General features: G+C 38.4%; 1 protein-coding gene across 1 annotated transcript in view; it reads right to left on the bottom strand.

Moving 5' to 3' along the window:
* DNAH3 (dynein axonemal heavy chain 3) overlaps positions 1 to 23,802 on the bottom strand; it is a 286,172-nt gene that overhangs the window by 67,475 nt on the left and 194,895 nt on the right. Inside the window, 1 exon segment of the mRNA XM_090277784.1 lies at positions 14,029 to 14,274. Within this exon segment, the coding sequence (XP_090133910.1) occupies positions 14,029 to 14,274 (246 nt within the window).

Raw genomic sequence — 23,802 nt, 5'->3', positions numbered from 1 at the left:
CAAATAAACTATTTTTAATAATGTAAACAGGAAGTATTGAAAAGAACAACAAAAAAAAGAAATCAATTAATTACTTTAAACATAACATACAGAAAAACATTTTTTAGAGAGAGAAGAAGGGAGAGAAAGAGAGAAACATCAATTTGTTGTTCCATTTATTTATGCATTCATGATGGATTCTCGAAGGTGCCCTGACCAGGGATTGAACCTGCAATCTTGGTGTATCAGGATGATGCTCTAACTAACTGAGCCATCCAGCCAGGACCCGAAATAACTTTTGATGACAATCTCTCTAGGTACACAAACACATTGAAGATGGAAGGACAGGTAAATGGAAGAAAGAATTTTATAAGAATGGGATTACCTGATATGTTTCTATTTTTAAATAAAGATATTAAATTTAATTTTATTTAAATCTAGCAGAAGGAGTTAACATGAAACTGAAGGACCTACTGAACTTCAGATGAATCGTTATTCACTATAAGAGAATCTGGTTCCTAAAGAGCGGCTTCTAAGATAATAATTTAAAGATCCAAGATGGTGGCAGACTAGGTGGAAGCTACACTAACACTCCAGGACCAAACTGGAATTACAACTAAATTATAGAAAAATCATTTTGAATAACCAACCGAACACTAGTGGAGAGGACATTCAGAAGAAACCACATCATCACAATGATAATGGTAGGAAGTGTGGAGGTGTGAGAGGGTTGGCTGGGCTTCCATGGATTGCAGCTGAAGTTCTGTATGGATATTTCAGTGACCAGGGGGGTTCCATCTGAGAAGTGTGGAGCCTAAACCCCAAGCTCAGCTCCCTAGCCTAGAGCACCAGAATTGAGAAAAGAACCCTAATAGCATCCAGCTGCAAAAAAGTATCAGGGTTTCTGTCTGCCAGGGAGAAATAGCTAGAGATGCAGAGATCCTCTTAAAGGGTTAATGGATAAAATTTTGTTTGTAATCACTTTCCCTGGGCTCCAGAGGAAGGAGGGCAGAGTAGACTAGAACCATATGAGGAGAGTCTGGGGTGGTGGCTCTCAGAAGAGAGCTGAAGGGTCAGTCTCCAGGATTTCTGTGCTGTAATTCCCCATACAGCAGAACCAAGTTTTCTCATGCAGAGCACTCCCCTACTTGGGACATCAGCCCTGGGGAGAAGCAATAGTCCCACCCACAGGAATCCCTCGTGACTCTGCCTGTGGAGCTTAAGCTGGGCTGCAGAGAAGTACAGACGATGCCTATTTTAGTGTTTAAGCTTAACAGGAAGCCTGCAAGTAAAGGAGGATCTCTGGGAGCTCTGATACTTTAGCTGACCCTCTTTGGGGCCCAGTGCTGGTAAAAGCTGGTCTTGGTACACAGTCTTGTTCTTTCTGCACACAGCCAGACCCAGCAGTCGGAGCCACAAGCTGTGGATCACTGATAGCTACAAAGAGGTTGCCCAAGGCCAGTCACAGATAGCATCTGATATAGGTCTGAACCAGAGTCTTTGCAGATCTATCTACTGCATAGAAACAAACACAAAGAGGCAGCCAAAATGGGAAGTCAAAGAAACGAGCCCCAAATGAAAGAACCAGAGAATTCTCCAGAAGAACTAAGTGATGGAAGCAAGCAATTTACCACATAATAGAGTTTGGAGTAATTATTATAAAGATACTCAACATCATGAAAAAAAAAAAAAAAAGACAGAGAAACCATAAAAGATGACCAGTCAGACATAAAGAACACAATATCTGAAATAAATAACACACTAGAAGGAATAAACAGTACATTATATAAAGCAGAGGATCAGATCAGAAATTTGGAAGACAAAGTAGAAAAGAGAAGCCAAGCAGAGCAGCAAAAAGAAACATCTATGTCATGAGAATACCAAAAGGAGGAGAGAGTGAGCAGGGATGGAGAACCTATTTTAAAAAATAATAACCCAAAACTTTCCTATCTGATGAAGGAAAAAGACACACAAGTCAAGGAAGTACAGGGAGCTCTAAACAAGATGAACCCAAAGAGGGCCACATCAAGACACATCATAATTAAAATGGCAAAGCTTAAAGACAGGGAAAGAATCTTAAAAGCCATAAGAGAGAAGCAGTTAGTTACCTACAAAGGAACTCCAATTAGACTGTCATCGGATTTCTCAACAGAATCATTTCAGGCCAGTAGGGATACATGAAAACTTTCAGGTGTTGAAAAGCAAGGACCTACAACCAAGGTGACTTTACCCAGGAAATCTCTCATTTAAAATTGAAGGAAATAATTGTTAAAAAATTGAGCTGTATGGAAGGAAGTCCAACAACGAAGAAATTAAAGGAATCACATTCATCCAGACAGGTGGGAGGGGCAGAGTTGCAGAGATGCTGAATGGGCAATCCCACAACACATGGTGAATAAAAATCAGGAGGGATACCTCAGGAATGAGAAATCTCTGCCCTCCACCAGACCACACAGCCCAGTGTCCCAGTGCCAGAAAGATAAGTCTCCATAGCTTTTGGCTTTAAAAACCAGTGTGTGTATATGTGTGTGTGTGTGTGTGTGTGTGTGTGTGTGTGTGGCAGCAGAATAAACTGCAGGACTCTCAGGCATCTCCTCTTAAAGGGCCTGAAACAGACTTAGAACTTATGCTGACTCACTCCCTCTGGGCACCAGCACCAGGGCAGCAGCTGGAGGGCCACCAGTAGCACATGGGAGAAACTAAAGTCAGGGTGAGTACTGGGGAAAAGCTTCCTCCCAGACAAGACCCCAGAGGCCAGGCAGTAGTCATTGTCCCTTTTATGAGGCCTCCCTCACACAGAGCCACAGAGTGGAGACACCATATCTGAAACTCCATCAACGTGGTTCACACTGGTTGCCTCACCCTAGCGATTACCTAAGACTCTGCCCTATCCAACTTATGGGTGCACTTTTCTACAATAGGCCACACTACCAAGACAGGGAGTCAAAGCAGCTCTAACTTATTCTTAGAAACAAACAGAGGAAGGCTGCCAAAATGAGGAAACAAAGAAATGTGGCCAAAATGAAAGAACAGAACAAAATTCTAGACAAAGAGATAAACAAAACAGATATAAGCAATCTATCAGATTCACATTTCAAATGCTCAAGGAACTCATTGGGTACTTTAACAACATAATAAGACACAGGCAGAAATGAAGGTTAAACAAAGTGAAATGAATAAAAATTTACAGGGAATCAACAATGGGGTGGATGAAGCTGAGAATAAAGTTAATGACTTGGAACATAAGGAAGAAAAAAATCATTCAATCAGAAGAGCAAGAAGAAAAAAAAATTTTGAAATGAGGATAGGTTAAGGAACATTTGGGACGACTTCAACATATCAACATTTGAATCATAGGGATGCCAGAAGGAGAAAAGAAAGAGAAAGAAATTGAAAATTTATTTGAAAAAAATAATGAAGAAAACCTTCCTAATTTGGCAAAGGAAATAGATATACAAGTCCAGAAAGTAGAGAGAGTCCCAAACAATCTAGACACAAAGAGGACCACACCAAGGCACATCATAATTAAAATGCCAAAGTTTAAAGATAAAAAGAGAATCTTAAAAGCAGGAAGAAAAAGTAGATAATTACCTACAAAAGAATTCCCATAAGACTGTTAGTTGATTTCTCAAAAGAAACTTTGCAGGCAAGAAGAAACTGGTAAGATGTGTTCAGAGTGATGAAAGCAAGTATCTGCAACCTAGATTACTCTATCCAGCAAAGCTATCATTTAAAATGGAAGGACAGGATTGGGTTTAGGATTTCCTTAAGATTGATTCTTTAGAAAAAATTTTTTAAATTGACTTGTTTTTCTATTACAGTTGTCCCACTTTTTCCTCCATTGCTCCCCCCACCCAGCCCACCCCTTCCCCCACAGTCAATCCTCACTTCGTTGTCCATGTCCATGGGTTATTTATACTAGTTCCTTTACAAACACTTCCCCTACTTACACTCCTTTCACCCCCACCCCAGTAATTATTAGTCTATTCCTTGTTTACATACCTCTGGTTCAATTTTGCTAGTTTGTTTGTGTTGTTCATTAATTTTCTGTATTAGATGATATCATATGGTATTTTTCTTTGGTTGCTTGGCTTATTTTGCTAAGCATAATTCTCTCTAGTTCCATTCATTTTATCACAAATGATAGAAGTTCCTTCTTTCTTTCTGCTGCATAGTATTCCATTGTGTAAATTTACCACAGTTTTTTGACCCACTCAACTACTGATGGGCACTGTAATTTTTAGATTGGAACATTGAGGATCAAAGAAAATAAACATCCTATCTATTGTAACATAGTATCAATAACAAGCTGGAACCAGGTTTCCAACTATAAGACCTTAGCTTCATTTTCAGTCTTTGTGGTTTTTCCTTTGTAGCCTGAATGGTTGACTTAAAAAAAAAAACTGTCAAGTTAGCATCCAGTACTATGTGCTCCCATTCCCCCTCATTCCCTCAAGCCTATGAAACAGCCACTAATAATTAGGATTAGCAGGAGCTGAAACCCATAGTTTTAGGATTCTGAATTGTTCCTATAGCTGATAGTAACTGTGACCAACAAAACGACAATAACAATGATTCCTGCAAAGAAAACAAATGAAATGTATTTGCATTAGGTGCACAATATTTGTTTAAAGAGATAGAAACATATGCAATATATTTTGCTAATTTCTTCCTTATTTACACTGTTGTTTCAAGAACATTTAAAATAAACTATGTTATTTTTATAAGAATAACTTAAAGAAAAATAAAAACAAAAAATAAAATACAAGGGCAGATAAAGTGCTTTCCAGAAAGGTAAAGCTAAAGGAGTTCATCACCACCAAGCCATCATTACATGGAATGTTAAAGGGAATTATTTAAGAAAAAGAAGAAGATCAAAATTATGAACATTAAAATGGCAGTAAATACACAACTATCAACAACTGAATCTAAAAAACAATCTAGGCAAACATGCAGAACAGAAACAGGATCATATATATGGAGATCATTGGGGGGCGGTTATCAGTTGGGAGTTAGAAGGCAGAGAATGAGGGAAAAGTTGAAGGGATTTAGAAGTAAAAATTGGTACATACAGAATAGACAGGGGGATATTAAAACAGTATAAGAAATGGAGTAGCCAAAGAACTTATATGCATGACTCATGGACATGAAGTAATGGGGGATGTAGCCAGAGGGAATGGGATGTATTGAAAGGGCGCAAAGAGGTAAAAACTGGGACAACTGTAATAACATAATCAATAACATATGTATTAAAAAATAAAATTAAAGAAGTAAAGAACTTCCAGACAAGAAAAAGCTAAAGGCATTTGTTAACACCAAACCAGTACTGCAACAAATGTTAGGGCTTGCTTTAAGAAGAAGATAAAGAAGAAGAAAAAGAAAAAGAAACAGAGGACAATAGGTAAAAATAAAATGGCAATAAGTAACCTATCAATTATCACTTTAAGTATAAATGAATTAAATGCTCCTATCAAAAGACATAGCGTAGTTGAACAAATAAGAAAATAACACTCATATGTGAGAAGGGATCCAAAAATAAAGTAGAATTTATTTATAACAAATTGTGCATTTATTCTTACATATTTAAACTTCAGTCATCTTAGAAGTACTCTCCATTTGATACAATATATCTATTGAGACATTTTTTCCACTGCTCAAAACAGTTTTGAACTCATCAATTTTGATGCCTTTTAGTGCTTCTGCCATATTTTGTTTCACCTCTTCCACATTAGCAAAATGTTTCCTTTTAAGGACTGTTTACATCAAGGGAAATAAACAAAAAAATCACTCAGCATGAGATGGGGTGAATAGAGAGGGTAGGACACAAGGGCCATGCCATTCTTTGTCAAAAATTGCTGAACACTTAGCATGGTGTGTGCAGACCTTATATTGGAAAATACACAGAGACTAAAAGTAAAGGGATGGAAAAAGAAAATTCATGCAAATTGAAAATTAAAAAAAGCTGAGGTAGCAATACTTATATCTGACAAAATAGACTTTAAGACCAAGGCTATAGTGAGAGACTAAGAATGATACTACATAGTGATAAAAGGAACAATCCAAAAAGAGAATTTACCTTAGTAAATGCATCCAACATAGGAGCACCTAAATATATAAAGCAAATCTTGATTGACATAAAGGGGAGCTGACAGACATACAGTCATAGTTGGGGATTTTAACATCTTATTTACTTCAATGGGTAGATCTTCCACAAAGAAAATAAAAAAGGAGACAGCAACCTTAAACAATAAACTACATCAAATGGATTTAATTGATATCTACAGAGCATTTCATCCCAAAGCAGCAGAACATGCATACATTTCAAGTGCACATGGAATGTTTTCTAGTACAGATCACATGTTAGGACACAAAAAAGTCTCAGTAAATTTAAGATGATTGACATCATATCAAGCATCATATCATAGAATCATGATGATATGAAACTAAAAATCAATCACAAGAAGAAAACTGAAAAACACACAAGGATGTGGAAGCTATAAAACATGTTATTAAACAATGAGATCAAGAAATTTAAAAAACGTTAAAACAAATGAAAATGAGAACACAGCATCCAAAAATCTGTGGTACACAGAAAAAGTAATCCTGAGAATTAAATTCATAGCATTACAAACCTATGTCAAGAAACAAACAAAAGCTCAGAAAAACAATCTGACTTTACACTTAAGGTAAATTGAAAATGAACAACAAACAAAGCCAAAAATGAGTAGAAGGAAGGAAATAATAAAAGTCAGATTAGAAATAAACAAAATAGAGTCTAAAGAATGCGATACAAAAGATCAACTAATCCAAGATCTGGTTCTTTGGGAAGATAAACAAGATTGATAAATCTTTACACAGACTTATCAAAAGAGAGAGAGAGAGAGAGAGAGAGAGAGAGAGAGAGAGAGAGAGAGAGAGAGAGAGAGAGAGAGAGAGAGATTCTAAACAAATAATATCAGAAATGAAAGAGGAGAAAAAACAACTGACACCAAAAAAATACAATGCATTGTAAGAAAATATTATGAACTATATGCCAAAAATTTGGAAAACCTGGATGAAATGGATAACTTCCTAGAAACATACACTCTTCCAAAACAGATCACACCTAGTGAAATTGAAGTAGTAATCAAAAAAACTCCTGGCACACAAAATCCTTGGACCAGAAGGCTTCACAGGTGAATTTTACAAAACATTTAGGGAAGAACTAACTCCTATTCTTCTCAAACTATTCCAAAAAATCCAAGAAGAAGACAAAATCAAACTCTTTCTATTAAGCCAGTATTATCCTAATCCCAAAACCAGGTCAAGACACAACAAAGAAAGAAAACTACAGGCCAATATCACTGATGAACATAGATGCTAAAATCCTCAATAAAATATTGGCAAACAGGGTCCAGCAATACATCAAAAAGATCATATGTCACGATCAAGTGGGATTCATCCCAGGGATGCGAGGATGGTTGAATATTCGCAAATCAATAAATATAATACATCACCTAAACAAAATGAAAGACAAAAATAACATGGTCATATCAATAGATGCAGAAAAAGCATTTGATAAAGTACAACACCCATTTATGATGAAAACACTCAGCAAAATGGGAATAGAGGGAGCATACCTTAACATAATCAAGGCTATATATGAGAAGCCTGAGGCCAACATCATATTCAATGGACGAAAACTAAAAGCATTCCCCCTGAATTCAGGAACTAGACAAGGCTGTCCACTCTCTCCACTCCTATTCAATATAGTGTTGGAAGCCCTAGCCACAGCAATCACACAAGAGAAAGAAATAAAAGGCATCCAAATTGGGAAAGAAGAAGTAAAACTATCATTATATGCAGATGACATGATAGTATACCTAGAAAATCCTATAAACTCCACTGAAAGACTACTCAATATAATAAGTGAATTCGGCAAAATAGCAGGGTACAAAATAAATATGCAGAAATCTAAGGCATTTCTGTACACCAACAATAAAATATCAGAGACAGAGACAAAAAAGAAAATACTATTTACTATAACAACAAGAAAAATAAAGTACCTAGGACTAAACTTAACCAAAGAGATAAAAGACCCGTACTCTGAAAATTACATAACATTGAAGAAAGAAATTAAGGAAGATACAAATAAATGGAAGCAAGTAACATGTTCTTGGATGAGAAGAATGAACATCATCAAAATGGCCATACTACCCAAAGCAATTTACAGATTCAATGCAATCCCTATTAAAATACCAATGACATATTTCACAGACCTAGAACAAATACTCCATAAATTCATATGGAACCAAAAAAGACCCCGAATAGCAAAAGCAATCTTGAGACAGAAGAACACAGCAGGAGGAATCACAACACCAGATATCAAACAATACTACAAAGCTACTGTATCAACAGTCTGGTACTGGCATAAGAACAGACATATAGATCAGTGGAACAGAATAGAGAGTCCAGAAATAAACCCAGGCCTCTATGGTCAACTAATATTTGATAAAGGAGGAAGGAACATAAAATGGAGTGAGAAGAGCCTCTTTAACAAATGGTGCTGTGAGAAGTGGATAGGGACTTGCAAAAAAATGAACTAGACCACCAACTTACACCACATACGAGAATAAACTCAAGTTGGATCAAAGACTTAAGTGTATGCCATGACACCATAAAAGTCCTAGAGGAAAACATAGGCAAGAAAATTTCAGATATCTCACATAACAATTTCTTCACGGATACATCTCCTAAAGCAAGAGAAATAAAGGAAAAAATTAACAAACGGGATTACATCAAACTAAAGAGTTTCTGCTCAGCAAAAGAAAACATCATCAAGATGAAAAGGAAACCAACCACATAGGAAAACATATTTGCCAATGACATCACAGACAGGGGACTGATCTCCAAAATATATAAAGAGCTAATACGACTCAACATCAAGAAAACAAACAACCCAATTAAAAAATGGGCAAAGGACCTGAACAAACACTTCTCCAAAGAGGACATACAGAAGGTCCATAGACACATGAAAGAATGCTAAACATCATTAGCCATCAGGGAGATGCAAATAAAAACCACAATGAGATACCATTTCACACTAGTCAGAATGGCCATCATCAACAAATCAACAAACAAGTGCTGGTGAGGATGTGGAGAAACGGGAACCCTACTGCACTGTTGGTGGGAACGGAGACTGGTACAGCCACTATGGAAAATAGTATGGAATTACCTCAAAAAATTAAAAATGGGACTGCCTTTTGAACCAGTGATTCCACTACTAGGATTATACCCGAAGAATCTTGAAACACCAATTCAAAAGAACTTATGCACCCCATGTTCATTGCAGCACTGTTTACAATAGTTAAGTGCTGGAAACAACCTAAGTGCCCATCTGTAGATGAGTGGATCAAAAAACTGTGGTACATTTACACAATGGAATACTATGTAGCGGATAGAAAGAAGGAACTCTTGCCATTTGCAAAAACATGGATGGAACTAGAGAGAATTATGCTTAGTGAAATAAGCCAGGCAAAGAAAGGAAAATACCATATGATATCACCTAATACAGGAAACTAAAGAACAACACAAACAAAAGAACTAAATAGAACAAAGAGCAGAATAGCAGTCATTGGGGGGGAGAGAAGGGGGTTAAGTAAGGGTGGGGTTTAGTCAAGGAACGTGTATAAATGACTCATGGATATGGACAGTGGGGAGGGATATGGTTGTGGGAGGGGGGGTGGGCTGGTTGGGGGAGATAAATGGGGGAAAAATGGGACAACTGTAATTGAAAAACCAAAAAAAAAAAAAAAAAGAAAAGAAAATTTTATTTTGAAACTTGTAAAAAAAACAAAAACAAAAAGGAGTGTGGAGTTTCAGCCTGGGAATATAAAAAATGTTAGGCAGATGAATGGTGGTGATAGCTGTACAACAATGTCAATATATTTAATACCACTGAATCATACATTTAAAATGGTTAAAATGGTAAGTTTTAAGATACATATTTTTACCACAATAAAAAATAGAAATAAAAATAAAATTTCCTTCCCTCTCAATAAAGGGGAAAAAAGAATGCACATAATACTATCTAACTAATGGATTGGACCAAGGCCTCCATTAATTTCCTCTGACCGATGATCACGTATCACATGAAGTGTGTCAGGTGTGCTGAGGAAAGAATGTGCATCACTGAGTTTTGACAAAAGCAAATATTTGTGTAACCCAAATCTCTCTTAATAAATACAACATTACCCCAGGAAGTTTCCTCATTGCACTTCCTATATTTTATAATCACAAGAAGTAAAACCATTTGGAAATATTTATACTATAATCCTCCTTTTATTATAGAAATATATAATAAGAAACTTGAAAAAATATAAAGGGATATTTCCAGATAGTGGGAATACCATTGATATTTGTTTTCTCCTATTCCTTTCTCTATATTTTCTAAATTTTGTGTAATATATTAGTTTGGTGGTAAGAAAGAAACAGTAAAAGCTACTTAAAAGAAAATATTTTCAATAAATAGTAAGTGATGTCATACATATAAGAGAATATTAATAGATAATTCAAGTGATCCTTTTGAAGATGATATACGAGGTCTATCCAGAAAAATTCCAGCCATTGTTATAATTACAAGAATTTTTTGTGCAACACCAATGTAACCTGGCAGCCAAGGAGAGTGGACTGGAATGCACATGCATGAACAATGAGGACTTCACTGTACTAGTCAGTGGGGGGTGGTGGGGGTGGATACCATTGAGTGAGCATGTGTACTGTGAGGCTATGGCATTCAGAATGACTGAGCAAGTAGGGTAACAAATTCGTATCAATTTTTTCTTCCTTTTTTAAAAGTATATTTTATTGATTATGCTGTTACAGTTGTCCCAATTTCTTTTCCCTCTGCTCCCCTCTGCCCAGTATCCCCCCTACCCTCTAGCAATCCCATCCCTCTTAGTTCATGTCCATGGGTCATGCATAGAACTCTCTTTGGCTTCACCCTTCCCTATATTATTCTTAACTTCCCCCTGTCTATTTTGTACCAGCCAATTATGCTTAATCCCTGCACCATTTCCCCATTTCTCCCCCTTCCCCTTCCCAGCAGATAACCCTCCAAATAGTCCCCATATATGATTCTGTTCCTATTCTGGTTTGCTTAGCTGGATTTTGTTTTTATTTTTAGATTCAGTTGTTGATATTTGTGAGTTTGTTGTCATTTTAATGTTCATAGTTTTGATCTTCTTTTTCTTAAATAAGCCCCTTGAACATTTCATATAATAATGGCTTGGTGATGAGGAACTCCTTTAGCTTTACATTGTCTGGGAAGCACTTTATCTGTCCTTCCATTCCAAATGATAGCTTTGCTGGATAAAGTAATCTTGGTTGTAGGTCCTTGCTTTTCATCACACTTCTTGCCAGTCCCTTCTTGCCTGCAAGGTTTATTTTAAGAAGTCAGCTGATTGTCTTACAGGCACCCCTTTGTAGGTAACTCTCTGCTTTTCTCTTGCTGCTTTTAAGATTCTCTATCTTGAACTTTTGGCATTTTAATTATGATGTGCCTTGGTGTGGTCCTCTTTTGGTCTACCTTGTTTGGAACTCTTTGTGCTTCCTGGACTTTTATGTTTATTTCTTTCACCAAATTTGGGAAGTTTTCCTTCATTATTTTTTCACATGAGCTTTCCATTTCTTGCTCTTCCTCTTTTCCTTCTGGCACCCCTATGATTTGGATGTTGGCATGTTTAAAGTTGTCCCCGAGGTTCCTAAGCCTCTCCTCATTTTTTTCAATTCTTGTTTCCTCATTCTGTAATGGTTATCTTTTTTTCCCCCATATTTCCAAATCATTCATTTGAACCCCGGTTTCCTCCACTTCACCATTGGTTTTGCATGGATTTCTCTGTTTCATTTAGTATAGCCTTCACTTCTTCCTTTATGCATTTGCTATATTCAAGCATATCTGTCAAATCTGTGAGCATCTTTCACACCAGTGTTTTGAACTCTTCATCTGTTAGGTTGTCTACCTCCTTGTTGCTTAGTTCTATCACTGAAACCTTTATCTGTTCCCTCTTTTTGGGCCTCATTTTGACAGGCTCCCATGTTTGTTTGCATCTGTGTCTTATATAGAGCTGTTGCACTTGTTATGTTTTAAGTGGTGGAGCCTTAGGTATTCATCAGTACAGGATGACCCATTTCACCATTTTGGTTGGGGAGGGGTGTGAAAGGGAACAATGCTGCTTACTCAGCACTCACTTCTTTTCCAGGCACTTCTATCACTTCTTGTATGAGACTGGCACCCCTCTAGCTGTTGCCTTGGCCATCATTCCTGGAGTGGGTAGGTCTGTGGACATTCTAAGACCATGGGGGGCCCCTTAAACAAGTGTATTCTGCTAAGAGACTGACAGTTTCTTCTTTCACCTCACCCCCCACTGGTTTTCACAGTCAGAAACAATCAGGCTTTATTTCCCTGGCACTGGAACCATGAGCTGTGTGATCTGGTCTGGTGCTGGGAGAGTTCTGTATCAAATTTTGCATTAAGCTTAAACATTCCTCTGTGGAAACTATTCAGGTGATTCAGAAAGATTTTGGGGACAATGCAATGAGTGAAGCACAAATAAAAGTGTGGCACAAATGCTTCAAAGATGGTCAAGAATCTGTTGAAAATGATACATGTTCTGGAAGGCCTGCAACAAGGAGAACACCTGGGAATGTTGAATGTGTATGGGCTGCAATCAACAAATATCAGTGACTGACAGTGCAAGAACTAGAAGCTGATCTGGGGATTCCAAAAACTATTGTGTCCAAGATTTTGATGCAGGATCTTGGCATGAAACCTCTCATAGAAAAATTCATTCCACAGCTTCTGCTACCAAAGCAGAAGAAACATTGTGCTGCAGTTGCTAATGACTTGATTATCAGTGAACCAGATTTCCTCAACAAGGTCATAACCAGAGATGAATGGTGGGTCTACATCTATGATCCAAAAATGAAAGACCCCGTATTCTCAATGGAAGTTGTCTGGTTCTCAACACCCAAAGAAGGTGCAGCAAAGTCGCAGAAAGATCAGGACCAGTTAACTGTGTTTTTATTGATTGGGAAACTGTTTTCCATCATGAGTAAGTCCCTCTGGGCCAAACAATTAATTAGGAGTACTACCTCAATGTTCTTCATCAGTGGAAAGATGCAATATGACAAAAATGGCTGTAGCCCTGGCAACTTGTGGTTGGATGCCTTATCATGATGACATGACTGCTCATGCAGAGTTTTCTGGCAAAACATCAAATCACCCAGGTGACTCAGTCCCTCTACAGCCCAGATTTAGTGCCCTGTGACTTCTGGTTTTTCCCAAAACTAAAATTACCTTTAAAATGGAAGAGATTTCAGATTGTCCATGAAATTAAGGAAAATATGACACAGCATCTGATGGAGATTCCAATGAAGAATTTTACAGAATGTTTTAAACACTGAAGGAGATTTTGGGAAAACTGTGGGAGGTCCCAAGTTACCTACTTTGAAGAGGACTGAGGTGTAATTATCCTATGTACAATGTTTCTTGTATCTTGTATCTTCTTCAATAAATGTCTCTATTTTTTATATTACATGGATGGATTCTTTCTGGACAGACCTTATATATAACAAAATTGTAAACATTTCAATATCATATTATATTTCAGTGACAAAATTAAAAGGACTATGAATACCATAATCATCATGATACGATTCATGTAAACACATAGAACAAGACTAGATGGGAGTAAGAAAAACAAAAGTGGCTGTAGTTCTCATTTTGTTTCCTGTGGCCTATTTGACTAAGGAGATTATATGTAATTTTGCACACACACACAAAGTTACATCAATTTTTCTAGATTATTTAATATACCCCAAAAGACCCACCCTAAGGACCACCCATCTCTGCATTCGTGGACCAACTTGAAGAAGCAAACCACCCAGGCAAGCTACAAATCTTTTCTGGCTTTTGTAAAGGCCTTACTTGGTCCACATATTTTTTGGGGGATTTGGAACATAGGTTCCAAACAATTATAATAAGACCACACAAAAAAAGTGCTGAATTACCTCTTTCTGGAAATATGTTATTTCTGGTGAGTTTGATGCTTCTGGGCCTTGGGTTATTATCATCCATGCCCATGATCAGGTTGCGGAAAAACAAATCAAATTTTTTTCTGCTGTCTGTGTTGATGGTGCCAGCCACAGTCCACACCAAGGCAAAGAGGAACAGACCTTGGAGCCAGAGAAATATCTGTTGGCTGGTCAGACCTTCAGATAATTCACTTTCATCTTCTTTTGTTTCCCTGATTTCATCTAAAAGCAAGAAAAGGAAACCTGAGGAAAAGCTGTAGAATATAACAGATAAAAACTATGTGAACTGGTGGTTTTGTCTGCAAGGGGCCTGGGAAAAGAATGGATATTGGCTGAGTGGCCATCATATGCCAGATCCTTTACCCACATACATTTGATTCTATTTTTTTTTATTGTGGTAAGATACTCATAACATAAAATTTACCACTAACAATTTAAGTATCCACTTTAGTAGTAATAAATACATTCCTATTATTGTACAACCATCACTGTCATCCATCTCCAAAACTCTTTTTCATTTTGCAAAACTGAAACTATGTCCCTCTAAAACACTAAATCCCCATTATCCTCTCTCTCACCTTCTGGCAACCACCATTCAAATTTTTGTCTCTATAAATCTGACAACTGTATATATGTAGGCAAGATTAATCAATGATGTTAAAATCAGTGGGTGAAAGTTTGAGGAGAAATAAAATATTTGCATAGTTTCACATGATCTTCCCCCAGATACTTATGAAATACAAAGAAAAAGCGTAGAAACTTTACTATGGAGAAAGGTGGTTCTGACAAAAGTTAATTTAGACCAGAGTCTTTACCATGTACCCCTAATGATGCACTGAAGACTCATCATTACTTCTAGGGTATTGATACTAAAAATGCATAACCTCATATAATTATGAGAAAACATGAGACAGAAAATTTGAGAGACATTCTATAAAATTACTAGGCAGTATTTATAAAATGACAAGGAAAGGCAGAGGAACTGTAATAGATTGGAAGAGACCAAGAAGATACAATAATTAAATACAATGTAGCATCTTGAATTGAATTCTGAGACAGAAAAAGGACATTTTTGGAAAAACTAGTAAAATTCAAATAAGTCTATAGTGTAGTTAATAGATAATATCAAGTTTAATTACTTTTTTCTGATAATTGTGCCTTGATTATGTAAGATGTTAACATTAAAAAAGCTAGGTGTGAGAGATCCAAGATGACAGAGGAGTAAGTGGAACCTACACTAACCTCCTCCCAGGACCAATCTGGACTTACAACTTAATTGTGGAGAAATCATCTGGATTAACCAACTGAACACTAGCTGGAGAGAAGTCTTATAATCACAGAGAGGGAGAAAAGTTTGCTTCATCACAATGTGACCAGTAGGAAGTGCGGAGATGTAAAAGGGCTGGCTGGGCTCCCATAGGTGGCAGCCGAAGGGACGGAGAAACATCTCAGCAGCCAGCGGTTCCCCCTGAGAAGGACAGGGTCTAGACCCCCAGCTGGGCTTCCCAGACTACAGCAACAGAGCAGAAAGTAAAATAGCATCCAGCTGTAAAAAGTGAAAAGCCACAGGGTTTTTTGCTACCTGAAAGAAACAGATGAAAAAAAAAGAGCTCTTAAGTGGATCATGTCTGAAAATATTTTGGCCCCCACTTACCCTGGGCTCAAGCAGAGGAAGGGCAGAAGGGACTAGAGACACTTGGGACAATTTGGGGTAGTGGTTTTGAGGAGAGGACTGAGAGAGCAACCTACCGCATCCCAGTGCTGACTCATCCCCAGTACTGCAGGTAGACCATTCCCCTCCAAGTGGCATCAGCCTTAGGGGAAGCAAAATCCCCACCTACAGGAATTCATCTGCCTCTCCCTTGGTGCTTAAACCTGACAGCTGATCACAGATTAAATACATTAGCAACTAAAGGGGACAGACAAAGGAAGTAGATCTCCGATAGTCCCCATCAGGCTGCTTAGGCCCAGACTGGTACACTATCTGATGCCACCATGGCCAGATCTAGGAAGTGCAGATCAATCTAAAAAGCAGCAACAAACAAGAAAAGTCACAAAAACGGGGAGACAGAGAAACAACTCCCCATCGAAAGTAAAGGAAGAATCCCCAGAAAGAGTGCTAAATGAAATAGAGGGGAGGAAACTATCAGATATGGAATTCAAAAGATGGATTATAGAGAAGCTCAATGAACTCAGCAAGCTCAAAGAAAACTACAAAGAACTCCAGGGAAACTATAAGGAACTCCAGGAAAACTACTGAGAATTATGCCAGCATGAAAAAAACATAAAAGCAATCAATAACAGCCAGGAAGAAATGAAGAATACAATATCTGAATTGAAGAACACAGTAGAATTAGTTAAAAGCAGCCTAGAGGAAGCAGAAAATCAGATCAGTGAGCTGGAGAACAACGTACAAAAAAAATCCCAGACAGTGTAACAAAATAAAAAATACTGAAAGAGAATTAAAAGGTTTTAAGACAGCTGCAGGGCAACATGAAACATAATAATATCCATATCATAGGAATACCAGAAGGAGAAGAGGAGAAGATAGAAAACCTGTTTGAAAAACTAATAAGAGAAAACTTCCCTAACTTGAGGAGAGAAAAAGTCATGCAAGTCCAGGAAGCACAGAGGGTCCCAATGAAAATGAACCCAAAGAGGCCAACTCCAAGACACATCATAATTAAAATGACAAAATTCAAAGACAAAGAGAGAATTCTAAAAGCAGCAAGAGAGACACAGCTAATAATATACAAGGGAGCTCCAATAAAGCAATCATCATATTTCTCAGCAGATATACTACGATACAGAAGGCAATGGCAAAAAATATTCAAAGCAATGAAAAACAAAGGCGTACAACCAAGAATACCCTACCCAGCAAGGCTCTCATTCAAACTGGATGGTTAAATAAGGAGCTTTCAAGACAAAAGAAGGCTAAAAGAATACATCTCCACCAAACCAGCATTGCAAGAGATGCTAAAGGGTCTGCTTTAAGAAGGTAAAAAAACAGAGAGAGACTAAGGGGAGAAATGGTAATAAATAAGGACCTATCAATAATAACCTTAAATGTAAACAGATTAAATGCTCCAATCAAAAGACATAGGGTAGCTGAATGGATTAGAAAGCATGACCCACATATATGCTGTCTACAAGAGACCCAACTTGGAACAAAAGATCTACACAGACTGAAAGTGAAAGGATGGAAAAAATTTATTTCAAGCAAAAGGACATGAAAAAAAAAAGTTGGGGTAGCAATATTCATATCAGACAAAATAGATTTCAAGGCAAAGCCCATAAAAAGAGACAAAGAAGGACATTTCATAATACTTAAGAGAAAAATCCATCAAGAAGATATAACCCTTGTAAACATATATGCACCCAACATAGGAGCACCCAAAGATGTAAGAAAATTTTGAAACACTTCAGAAAGGATATAAATAGCAACACACTCATAATAGGAAAACTTAACAACCCACTGTCAACAATGGGCAGATCTTCAAAGCAAAGAAACACCAAGGATATCATGGCATTAAACAACACTTTAGATCAAATGGATTTAATTGATATATATGAAACTTTTCACCCCAAAGAAGCAAAATATACATTCTTTTCATATGCGCATGGAATATTTTCAAAGATAGACCACATGGTAGGACACAAAACAAGCCTCAACAAATTCAAGGAAATTGAAATTATATCAAGTATCTTCCCAGATCACAATGCCCTGAAACTAGAAATCAACCTCAAAGAAAAAACTCAAAAACATTCAAACTCATGGAAAATGAATAACATGCTATTAAATAATAAATGAGTTAAAAATGACATCAAGCAAGAAATCAAAAAGTTTCTGGAAACAAATGATAATGAGCACACAACAACACAAAATCTATGGGATACAGCGAAAGCAGTCCTGAGAAGAAAGTCCATAGCAATACGGGACTACCTTAAAAGGACAGAAGAATCTCTAATAAACATCTAACCCCACAGCTACAAGAATGAGAACAACAACAAACAAAGCCCAGAGTGAGTAGAAGGAAGGAAATCATCAAGATTAGGGCACAAATAAATGACATAGAAACTAAAAAAAAAAATTCAAAAGATAAATAAAATGAGGAGCAGTTTCTCTGAAAAGATAAAACTGACAAGCCTTTAACCAAGCTCATGAAGAAAAAAGGAGAGAGTTCCCAAATAAATAATATCAGAAGTGAAAAAGGAGAAATCACACCCAGTAACACAGAAATACAAAGGACTGTAAGAAATTATTCTGAACAACTGTATCACAAGAAATATGACAACCTAGATTAAATGGAGAAATTTCTGGAACATATAATCTTCCAAAACTGAATCAAGAAGAAGCAGAAAGCTTGAACAGACCAATCAGAACTAGTGAAATTGAAGCAGTAATCATAAAATTCCTGACACACAAAAGCCCTGGACGGGATGCCTTCACAAGTCAATTTTACAAAACACTTAGGAACAAACTAACTCTTATCCTTCTCAGACTACTGCAAAACATCCAAAAAGAGGGAAGACTCCCAAACTCTTTCTATGAAGCCAATATTACTCTAATTACAAAACCAGGCCAAGACACAACAAAGAAAGAAAACTACAGGCCAATATCGCTGAGGAACATAGATGCTAGAATCCTCAACAAAATATTGACAAACCGGATCCAGCAACACATTAAAAAGATCATACACCATGATCAAGTGGGTTCATCCCAGGGATGCAAGGATGATTTAATATTTGCAAATCAAAAAATAAATACACCACATAAACAAAATGAAAGACAAAAATCACATGATCATATCAATAGATGCTCTAAAGGCATTTGATAAAGTACAACACTCATTTATGATGAAAACACTCAGCAAAATGGGAATAGAGGGAGCATTCCTCAACATAATAAAGGCCATATACAAGAAATCTGAAGCCAACATCATACTCAATAGGCAAAAACTGAAAGGATTCCCCCTAAGGTCAGAAACAAGAGAAGGATGTCCACTCTCCTCACTCCGATTCAAAATAGTCTTAGAAGCTCTAGCCACAGCAATCAGACAAGAAAGAGAAATAAAAGGCATCCAAATTGGAAAAGAGAAAGTAAAACTGTCATTATTTTCAGACAACATGATAGTGCACATAGAAAACCGTATAGACTCCATGAAAGAGCTACTCGACCTAGCAAGTGAATTTGGCAAAATAGCAGGGTAAAAAGTCAATATTCAGAAAGGCATTTCTGTACACCAACAATAAAATATCAGAGATAGAAACTAGAAAAAAAATCCCATTAACTATAGCAACAAGAAAAATAAAGTACCTAGAAATAAACTTAACCACGAAGGTAAAAGACCTGTACTCAGAAAACTACAGAACACCGAAGAAAGAAATTAATGAAGAGACAAATAAATGGAAGCATATGCCATGTCATGGATGGGAAGAATAAACATAATTAAAATGTCCATACTATCCAAAGCAATTCATAGGTTCAATGCAATCCCTATTAAAGTACCTACAGCATATTTTACAGACCCAGAAAAAATACTTCAAAAATTTATATGGAACCAAAAATGACCCTGAACAGCCATAGCAAGGAAGAAGAACACAGTAGGCAGAATCACAATACCTGATACCAAACTATACTACAAGATCACGGTAATCAAAACAGTCTGGGGGGAGAGAGAAGATGGCTGCGGAGTAGGTACAGTGTTCTCAGCTCGCTCCTGTTAAGGAGACAATCCAGGAGGAACAAAGGCGGGGAGGAATGACTGAGTGAGTGTGAATATCTGATAATGTGAACGGGGAGGAGATTGTGGGAGCAGCGTGGAGGGGGGTGGAGGGGTTTATCACAAACTGCAGGCTGAGTCATTCTGAGACTCCGTGCGTTTGCAGTATCAAGCCGGAGAGCTCACTAGCCGGGAGTGAATTCTTGTAGGGAGTTAGGGAGAGGATTTGGCCGAAAAAGCCAGAGGAGGGAGAGAACAGTGAACAATCAGGACTGGGAGAAACTGTGTGATCTGAGTCTAGAGAGAAACATTCTCAGCTGCAACCTCCGACCGAAAGCTCGGCATCCCGGCCGCGCCCAGCTCTAGCGCTAGGGCCCTACAGAACAAAGGAGCAGTTTTGGGGCAAGGAGAACGGCAACACAGAAAAGCTGCTGAGGAACTCTGGACCGGGGCAGAACTGTGTTCTTGAAACCAGTGTTTGCTCTTTAGTTGCGCTAGAATCCCACAGAACAAAGGCCGGTCTGGGGCTAGGAGGGAAATAGGATGCGCAGGGCGTGTAAGTAGGGAAGAGAGCGGAGGCGGAGGTTCTGGAGGGGAGACGGTTTTAGGGCGGGGAGAGGGGCCCGCAGGGAAGGGCTGCTGCAGAGCTCCAGACTGGCAGAGAGCCCCGGGGTAGGAGAGTGCTGCGCTGACTGACCACACTAGAATCCCACAGAACAAAGGGACGGTGCTGTGGCGGGAAGAAAGATAGAGCGCGCAGGCCGATATACAGGGAAGCCAGCAGAAGCTGTAGCTCGGAATAGAGAAAGTTTTGGGGCAAGGAGAAGAGCACACGCAGGAAAGCCACTGCAGAGCTCCAGACTAGGGGAGAGGCCCGGGGCAGGAAAGTGCCACTGGGCCCGGTGCTTTGACCGACTGTGCCAGAGTCCTGCTGAACAAAAGGACGATCTTGAGACAGGGAGAGAGATAGGGTGCGCAGGCATATAGACAGGGAAGAGAGCAGAAGCTGTGGCCTGGGAATAGAGATAGGACTGGAGGCAGGGCAGGGATTGCTGGCAGGCTCAGGCTGGACCAACAGTGGGAAGGAGTAGCTGGACAAGCCTGAGGAGGGCTGAGGCTGCCTCAGGAGGGGACAACTAAACGCAGCCCACAGCAGAGCGGTGGTAGGCCCACGAATAAAAGACTAGCAATCCCAGAATCAAGCAGAACCCTCCCACAGCCAGCCAACCAACCAGAAAAGATTTGAAACTCATGGAATTTTGAATACGAGCAGACTCAGGAAGGAAGCAAGGAAAAACCAAAAAACAAACAAACCAAAAATACCCAGAGACTGTGCATAAAAGTTGAATTGAGTTAAAATCCTCATTCTTTTATCTCTCACTCTCTCTCTAACTACCCCTACCGTCAGTCCCTTCTTATTCTCACTCATTTTCTCCCCTCCCCATCCCTCCCTTCTCTACCCTTAGCATTCTCCCCTGCATCCTATTCTCAGTTAATTTTATAATTTTAAGTTCTCTCCCTTTCTCACCCTCTCCTTTCTCTGCGCTAGTAACCTTCAACTTTATTATATTTCTTTATTTTATCCCCCTTCAGTCTACATTCGTTTTTCTTTCATCTCTTGTCCTTATTTTCCTTCTCTCTCTATACATATTCTCTCTCTCTCCCTATTCCACTTTATATTCTAATCTCTTAATATTCAAATTATAATTCTAATCTATCCCCCTCTCCCTTTACTCTCCCATTCTTACCCCTTCTCTTTTTCTACCCCATCCCCCCACTTCTTTCCCTACCTCTTGTATTTCTCTCCTTCATCCTATCTTTTGTCAACTCTTCAATTTCAATCCTCCCCTCCCTAATATCTCCTCTTCCTCCTGATGTCCTTCCCTCCTCTGAGCTCTTTTCCTCCCAAATCCTCTTGCTTTCCTATCTTCTATTCCTCTCTCTCTATATTCACCTTTTCTCTCTATTTTGCAACTTTATATCATGTTTTAATCTCCTAATCTTTTTTATAATATATAATTTAAAAAAGAATTTTAATCCAGTCCCCTCTCTTCTACCTCCCCTTCTTCTTTTGTTCTCTCTCCTACCCTTCTCTTCTCTACTTTCTCTCTCTCTTTCCTCTCTCCCTTCCTGTCTTGCTATTTTCTACTCTGTATTTTTATCCTTAAAAAATTCTCTCTCAATCTATTTCCTACCTTATAACCTCCCCAGCCCTCTCTTTCAATTTCTGGCTGTCTGTCTACCTAGATGTTTGTTGTGTCTACCCTACCTCCCAAACTAATCATATAGTATATACGATTATATAATCCTAATACTATACACTTCCACTTTCTCACTCCACACTGTAACCCTCCCCTCCTTTTCAAACATACAGTGTAAGTGTTAATTGCTCTCTTACATAACCTTGATCCCAATTGCTAATATTAATACTCTATCAACTTCCAGCTCAAAAATTACCCTTCCTTCATTTAAAACAACTCCTTTCTGTTTCTCCTATGAAATAAGAGTCCCAGTATCTCCACAAGTATATTAACACTGGCTCATTTGCAGCCTATAGTGGGATTGTATTTGGGGGAGACATTGGAGGGTGTGGGTTTCTTGCCTGGGTTGTGTAATTATGTTTTAGCAGCACCTTCACAAAAGATCTCAAGACAAGGTGGGCAGAGTGACTCTCAATCAACTAACCAGAGAAAAAGATCCACCAAAAAGTAGCTGAAATACAACCAGACAGATTAAAGAAATATCATCAAGGACAACACAGACGGAGATCCAGGAGGGCGGAGGAGTAAGTGGAAGCTACACTAACACCCTCCCAGGACCAGCCAGTGCTGACTCAGCCCCAGTACAGCAGACAGACCATCCCCCTCCAAGTGGTGTCATACTAAGGGGAAATAAAAGCCCTGCCTACATGAATTAAGTTGTCACACCCACGGTCCTTAAGCCTGATGGCTGATCACAGATTGAGTATACTAACAACTAAAGAACAGAGACAAAGGCAGTAGATCCCTGGAAATCTCCAACAGGCTGCCTAGGGCCAGTCTGGTACATGATCTGACGCTACCAGAGGCAGATCCAGGAAGAACAGATCATTCTAAGAAGCACCAACAAACAAAAGGAATCACAAAAATGAGGAGATAGAGAAACAACCCCCCATCAAAAGGAAAGGTAGAATCCCCAGAAAGAGTGCTAAATGAAATAGAGGGGAGCAAAATATCAGATACGAAATTTAAAACATGGATTATGGAGAAGCTAAATGAGATCAGCGGAAACTACAAAGAACTCCAGAAAAACTACAGTGAACTCCAGAAGAACTATAAGGAACTTACTGAGAATCATACCAGCATCAAAAAGGACATGGAAGCTATCAATAAGAGCCAGGAGGAAATGAAGAATACAATCTCTGAATTGAAGAACACAGTAGAAGGAATTAAAAGCAGGCTAGAGGAAGCAGAAGATCGGATCAGCGAGCTGGAGGACAACATACACAAAAACTCCCAGACAATGCAACAAAATGAAAAAAGACTGAAAAAGACTGAAGAGGTTCTAAGACAGCTGCAGGACAACATGAAACGTAACAATATCCGTATCATTGGAATTCCAGAAGGAGAAGAAGAAGAGAAAGGGATAGAAAACCTCTTTGAAAAACTAATGACAGAAAACTTCCCTCACATGAGGAGAGAAAGAGTCACGCAAATCCAGGAGGCACAGAGGGTCCCAATGAAAATGAACCCCAACAGGCCCACCTCAAGACACATCATAATTAAAATGGCAACATTCAAAGACAAAGAGAGAATCCTAAAAGCAGCAAGAGAGAAACAACTAATAACATACAAGGGAGCTCCAATAAGGCTATCCTCAGATTTCTGAGCAGAAACACTACAAGCCAGAAGGGAATGGCAAAAAATATTCCAAGCAATGAAATACAAAGGCCTACAACCAAGAATACTCTACCCAGCAAGACTCTCATTCAAAATGGAAGGCGAAATAAGGAGTTTCTCAGACAAAGGAAGACTAAAAGAATACATCT

This window comes from Furipterus horrens, unplaced genomic scaffold (assembly GCF_987537825.1).
Source record: "Furipterus horrens unplaced genomic scaffold, mFurHor1.1.pri manual_scaffold_5, whole genome shotgun sequence".
In the NCBI taxonomy this organism is placed as follows: domain Eukaryota; kingdom Metazoa; phylum Chordata; class Mammalia; order Chiroptera; family Furipteridae; genus Furipterus; species Furipterus horrens.
Note: the sequence above shows the minus strand (reverse complement) of the source record. Positions and strands in the feature narration are given on the sequence as shown.